Source organism: Choloepus didactylus, chromosome 22 (assembly GCF_015220235.1).
Source record: "Choloepus didactylus isolate mChoDid1 chromosome 22, mChoDid1.pri, whole genome shotgun sequence".
NCBI classification, from domain to species: Eukaryota; Metazoa; Chordata; class Mammalia; order Pilosa; family Megalonychidae; genus Choloepus; species Choloepus didactylus.
In genome coordinates this window covers 3834070-3840948 of record NC_051328.1, presented here as the reverse complement: position 1 = coordinate 3840948, position 6879 = coordinate 3834070, and the positions used below count along the sequence as shown (strand labels likewise).

General features: G+C 37.0%; 1 protein-coding gene across 1 annotated transcript in view; it reads right to left on the bottom strand.

The window, feature by feature from the left end:
- Positions 1-463: 463 nt before the first annotated feature.
- The window catches only part of LONP2 (lon peptidase 2, peroxisomal), a 179355-nt gene continuing 172939 nt past the window's right edge, over positions 464-6879 (bottom strand). The window contains exons 13-15 of the mRNA XM_037816336.1: positions 5409-5616; positions 4793-4983; positions 464-884 (exon numbers count right to left, since the gene is read on the bottom strand). Of these exons, the coding sequence (XP_037672264.1) occupies positions 663-884; positions 4793-4983; positions 5409-5616 (621 nt within the window). The 3' untranslated portion in view covers positions 464-662. The remainder of the gene's footprint in view (positions 885-4792; positions 4984-5408; positions 5617-6879) is intronic.

The following is a 6879-nucleotide window of genomic DNA, read 5'->3' as shown; positions in this document are numbered from 1 at the left end:
GTGTGCTAAAACTCACTCTGCCCAATTTAATTATCCTGTTCTGTTAATTTCCTTCAGCATTAACAGGGGACTGACACTGGAGTTGCATATACCTCATCACTCAGGGTTAGACAGGTTAACTTGAATACTATTTTCCATAAGTATTAATAGCTGACTTTATTTTCTTCTTTGCCCAGATTGTTTTCAGGATTCAATGAAGTCTTAGGTGAGTCTCCCAAGGTAATGGTCTATACTAATGTTTCTTGTAATTTACTGTGCATCAGAATCATTTTGGAGGGCTTGTTAACACAAATCACTGGGCTCCAACCCCAAAGTTTCTGCCTGAGGTCTGCAATGAGGCCTCAGAATTTGCAGTTCTTAAACAGTTTTTAGGTGATACAGATGATGCTGCGCTGGGGACAACATTGAATCACTGCTTTATACCTTTCCAGGGACAGTGATGATCCCAATTAAACACAAAAGATTTCAACTTTTATCAATTTATTAAATTAGTATATTTCTGTAATAAACACAAGTCACCACCTAGGTAAGATTCATTACTGTTGTGATTATGTTCACAAATTAGAGACATTTGTTTACAAATATTAGTAGGAATAAAATCAACCTTGTTAGTACCTTTTGGTACTTCATAACTTAAAATTCTGAAAAGTTGAGATTTGGATCTATAATTTGCTATTCAAGAGACCAGGTATGGTTTTGACAGTAAAACCACCATCAAAAGCTGCATTAAGAACTTCATCCAAGCAGCTTGCTGTGACAAAACTTAAATCTTGTCGCACATTGCATGGGATTTCGTCAAGGTCTTTTTCATTCCTCTGGGGAATAATGATTCGTTTCAGTCCTGCTCTGTGTGCTGCCAGCACTTTGTCTTTAATTCCACCCACCTATAAGGAGAGAAGAAAGTTATTAAGGTTTATCATCCTCCTCTGAAAGAAACTCTGATCCACCTTTTCACTAAATTTAACTGTTGCTATTTTTAAAATTCAATTTTATTGAGATATATTCACATACCATACAATCATCCCAAGTGTACAATCAATTGTTCACAATACCATCATATAGTTGTGCATTCATCACTCCAAACTATTTTTTGAACATTGTCCTTGTACCAGAAAAAGGATAAAAAATAAAAGTAAAAAAGAACACACAAATCTCTCCCCCCACCCTATTTTTCATTTAGTTTTTTGCCCATTTTTCTACTCATCCATCCATACATTGAATAAAAAGGAGTGTGATCCACAAGGCTTTCACAATCACACTGTCACCTCTTACAAGCTACGTTGCTATCTATACAACCATTTTCAAGAGTCAAGGCTACTGGGTTGCAGTTTGATAGTTTCAAGTATTTACTTCTGGCTATTTCAATGCATGAAAACCTAAAATGGGTTATCTATATAGTGCATAAGAATGCCCATTAGAGTGACCTCTCAACTCCATTTGGAATCTCTCAGCCACTGAAACTTTATTTCATTTTGCTTCCCCCTTTTGGTCAAGAAGATGTTCTCAATCCCACAATGTCAGGTCCAGATTCATCCTCGGGAGTCATATCCTGTGTTGCCAGGGAGATTTACACCCCTGGGAGTCAGATCCCACTTGGGGGGGAGGGCAGTGAGTTCACCTGCCGAGTTGGCTTGGCTAGAGAGAGAGAGGGCCACATCTGAGCAACAAAGAGGCACTCAGGGGGAGACTCTTAGGCACAGTTATAGGCAGGTTTAGCCTCTCCTTTGCAATAACGAGCTTCATAAGGGCTCGGCACACCAAATCGCCAGTCCTCAGTGTCTGTGAGAACATCAACAACAATCCAGGTGAGAAAGCCCAACACCTGCATTTTCCCCCAGCTCCTCAGGGAGGCCCTTCATATATATTTTTATTCTCTGTCCAGATTACTTTGGGATGTGTTGTTATTTCACACTAACCTATGCAAACCTACCAACTCTCACTTCCTATTAAAAGTTCCATGTATTTATGGTATTTGAATGAACTGTATAAGTTAAATTGTTTAGGAAATGTAGATCCTGAACCAACTAAACATCTCTTCCTTGGTCTCACATGGAATCTGAATTTTTAAAATACAGTCAGTATCATCCTTTACCCTTGGCCCTACTTGCCCTAGTCCTAATCACATCTGCTTCATTCATGTCTCTAATTGAAGTCTGGGCACTTTTTCAGTTTTTTTAACAGTTGCTGTATGTGCTAATACTGACATTCATATCTGTCGAGTTCTAGCTCTGAGTTTCATGTATCACACAGATACCCAAAGTCCCAGGGATCGATCAGGTTATACACAAAGGGATCAGCATCTTGAAATCCGGAGACAGCCATTACAATTAAGGAATAGCTGTGACTGCTGTAATAGCTTACACTCTAGAGACCCTTACAATAAGCGTTCCCCTGATAAGCTGTGCTCTAAGATTCAATTCTGAGTTTACACATTGTAGTTAGTCCATATTGGTGAGGCATTACAGTGTTTGCCTTTGTTCCTGGTGTAGTTCACTCAAAATGCTGTCTCACAGCTTCACTCCTCACAGTTGCTCAATATTTTCTTGTATGCACACACAACAGTTCACCATTCTGGTACCCTTAGGCCATCTCCACCCATTGCAAATCATGCATACTGTTTCCATAAACACCTAACCACTGCTATTTTAAAGAGTCCATACCATCTTCCATTTTGTTATACCATGGGCTAGGAAAGCCACTCAAAAGGTTAAATAGTAACCTAAATTTTTAACATTTTACTTAGTGTGATATTAAATCTTTAAATGGAGAAACATTCTACTACTGAATTTTTGATAGATATGAGCTCCTTCTCTTCTCTCAACTGTTCCCTTTCTTTTACATTGTCAAGGTTAACACATTCTATTCCATAATCACAATTATCTTGGCCAAAGACTGCTTATGGAAAATGAATAAAAAGCATGACATTGTTTTGTCCATAAATACTGTAACTATGGAGCTGAGCTGTGTTCCAGGATAGTTTCCTTTTCTGGAGGCCTAAAGGCCTGACCTCTGTGCTACTTAGTGGAGAACAGCGTCAAAGTCAAATGCAACTTGTAAAAAACACACAATCAATTGTTTAATCATACATTTTGGTTTACTTTTTTGGAAAGCTTTTCTGTAGCTTATTTTTCCTAAAGCTTAATGACTTTTTTTTCTCTTAAAGATGGAGAAAACATACCCCCAAACTCTTGTGGTGGTTTTAGAATATGTCCATATATTTCCCCTTCAAAGGTAGAATCTGATTCTCCAGACTTAAAGAAACAATGTGGTGGAAGTGATTGCATTATGACTTCCATAAGTCATAAAAAAATGAGAGCTTCTGCCTGGATCAATCTCTTCCAGATCACCAGTGCTTTAAGAAGTCACTTAAGCAGCCTGTGGAGAGTGAGGGGAGGAACTAGTGCCTCCTGCCAACAACCAGCACCAACATGCCAGGCATGTGAATGCATCGCTTTGGAAGCGGATCATTCAACTGTTGAATGACTGCACTCTGGCCAGCATTTTGCCTATAAGATGAGAGACCCTGAACCAGAACTCCTCAGCTAAGCCTCACCTGAATTCCTGACACACAGACACGAAGGATAAGGTTTATTATTATTTTGAGGTAATCTGTTAGGCAACAATAGATAATGAATAGAGTTCTCAATCATACCACCTAGCACATGGATTTCTGCTAGGAAGACTGTCTCTATCTCCAATTTGATAGTTCATCAACCAGAACACATCTTCCAGGTATTGGCTGAATTGTCAGCTGATGACCCCACTTTTTTTTAACCTCACTTATTTGTGATAATGTTAGGATATATTCATTTTATTCCTTGCTTAGTCTACCATTTTGAACCAAGAAACTGAAGTATTTATTGTCAATAAAGCACTTGAACATTTCCTTTTAGTAGCACAGCTACTAGTAACCACAATTGTCACTTGAAATGCAATAGTTCCTGGGGTAAGGTGAAGAAAAAAGATCAGCCATTTCTTTGGCGTATAGATCTACAAATATAGCCCAATGAATAGGGTTTAGAATATGACTTTCTTCTGACTTTATAGTTGAATTAAATAAAAAAAATCAGGGAACTAAGAGCATTTTTATGATCTTAATTGGCAACTAATGATCTTTTCACATTATATCATAAAATAAGGACTTTCTGAGAATAAAGAATATCTCTCATTCTCATTTTGCCATGAACCTGCCAAAATTTTGTTGTCAAATGTTTTTGGTAATTAGTGACTTTTAAAACTCTTAAGTACTCTCTCAGGTTCTGTGCATTTTATCAAAATAGTTTAGGATATGAACCAAAGCCCAAAGGCCCCACATTTGTAGAACTTTTTCAAAATTAAGCAACTAGATATGGTCAATCTTTATTACAGTTTCCATTCTATACTAGCTGTTTTTCTATAAATCTATCAACTACAGTAATCAAGTCTTCTATAGAAGGAAAGGGGTCTCAAAGGAACTTAAGAGTTGGGCATAAAGTTTAAAACAAGTACTATTCTATTTTATACATATACTATATACATTGTTAACAATTTTTTAACTAGATAAAGGCCTCAAATCTTCTGAACAGTAGATATTTCTGATAATCAGTCTAATATTTTTTTCCCTTAGTGAGTCTTCTAAAACATGGGAAAAGTTGTCAGTTTTTGTTTAATTTGATTGAAATTTAAAAAAACGAATTAATTACAAGTATAAAAATTCAACATGTGTTTTAAACCAAGGTATTTACAGGAAGAAGGCAAATCACTTTAAATTGAAAATTTCTAAATACATATAAATGGGTTTCTTCATACTTACTGGAAGAACAAGACCTCTCAGTGTAATTTCTCCAGTCATGGCTACATCTGAACGCACCAGCCGCCCACTAAAAAGTGAGGCGAGACAGGTTACTATGGTAACCCCAGCAGATGGTCCATCTTTTGTGACAGCTCCAGCTGGGAAGTGCAGATGGATGTCTGTGTTGTCAAGAAGATCATAACTTCCAAAAGCTTTAAAAAGGAAAAGAAGATTTTAAAGTGGAAAAATTAAACCTGTTTTCTTTTTCTCCTAAAAAGAAAATCAAAGAGATAAGAATGAATATTTTGGGTAAATGAATCCTTCTAATTATTAGTGGGTAGTAAAATTGGAGTAGTGGTCTGTTAGAATAACTAGTTTCATTCTGTTCCAAGTAGGATTAAAAACAAACCAAAGCCCTTTGACTTGGTTTCTAATTCAGGCACTAGGCAAACAATCCTAAAATGGGAACCAGAATTTCCACAGGGGTTCAAAATTATAGGTCTGCATTTTATTGAATGGTGTAACTGATAATTTAAAGCTCATCTTAGTCTTTGTTGCAGAATTGTGAGGTACCTCCTGATCATGATCCAAAGCTCTTCACACACAGCTGTATCCCAGCTGTTTCTAGGTCACTTACCATTAGTCAGCTGGTATTTCTTTGCATTACTGCGGAGCCAGCTAATAGCGAGATGGGCAGACTCCTTCATGACATCCCCTAGCTGGCCAGTCAGAGTTAACTGACCTTCACCATCCATTCGACTTGCCTCCACGAACATGATTTCCCCACCTAAAGGAGTCCACACCAAACCTATTGCCACCCCTGGTTGACTCAAACGCTGAGATACCTTGAAAGAAAGAAGAAAAATGATCAGAGTTGGGTCAACAAGTGCCAAATTATCTTCAGGCTGACTTAGATTACGCTACCCTGCAAGAGTCTTCTCTTTCCATGAAGCGATACCTCAAAGTACGTATTACATAACATGATTCTGAGTCACACTTATTTATTAGCTAGCTTTCTGCCAAAAGAAAAAACTAAATGTCCATTTTTGTCATTTGTCAGAGCAATTTTACCTTAGAATATGTGTGAATAACCGATTTTTAAAGAGCCATACCTACTTACAAATGCCATAATTTTCAAGACACAAACCCAATTGTTTTATCTATTTAAATTTTTGTATTAGGCTGCATATGCATACCTATTCCAGAACTTTAATTTCATTTTAGGTAATCAGGAATTTGTTTCAGAAAGTAGAAACCCTCTTACTAACATACATTTAAAAAATGTTAGCTCCAGAGACCAAGTGTGAAGATACGTGTTACAAACCCCTAGATTTTACTTCTCTGACCTTTACCTTTATTTTCTCTGTTACTGAGCAGAGATACTATAAAATACCACTAAATGGTGTCCTAGATTTCTTCCTGTGTCAGGAGGCCCGCTGTGCTGCTTACTGCCATTTTAAACTGAACATCTCACTCATCTGAGATTATCAGCTCAGGTGATAAGCAATCTAGGTTACTACCTCCAAGTTATGGAAACACATAAAAAGCAGATGAAAAACAGTAATATGTGAACTTTAATTGCACCCTTTGAGCCTCCAAATTTCCTTTGCAATAGAAGTTGCCCATGCCAGAGAAGCTGGGCACAATCTGCCAACCAAGAACTAAACCAAATAAGAGTTTTATACCAAGAGGTAACAGTCTGTAGCCTGGGCCAGGTTACTCAGTCCTTTTCCAAGGGTCTTAGATTATTGGTGAAAATTCTAGCTGATTTTTTTAAAAGTTACTTCAAAAATCATATATGGCATCAACTGAAGCTATTGGATGCTTAATTTCAGTAGTAAACATAAGAGACTTTTTAATGTTGGCTTTATTTTTTTTTAATCAATCCTAATTAATTAAATTTGATAGGTTAGAGACTTGGAAGGCCCAATTCCAGCATTAGTTAAGATTGAGACTATGCACCACAGATCACATTTCCCTCTACTTTGACACTTATCCTATAGCTATATTTATCTGAGGAGAAATACACAAAAGATCAATAATATTTGAGGAAAACTTAGAGGCAACTATTTCTAAAAATGTTCACAAGGCTTGTGTTTTCTAATGTA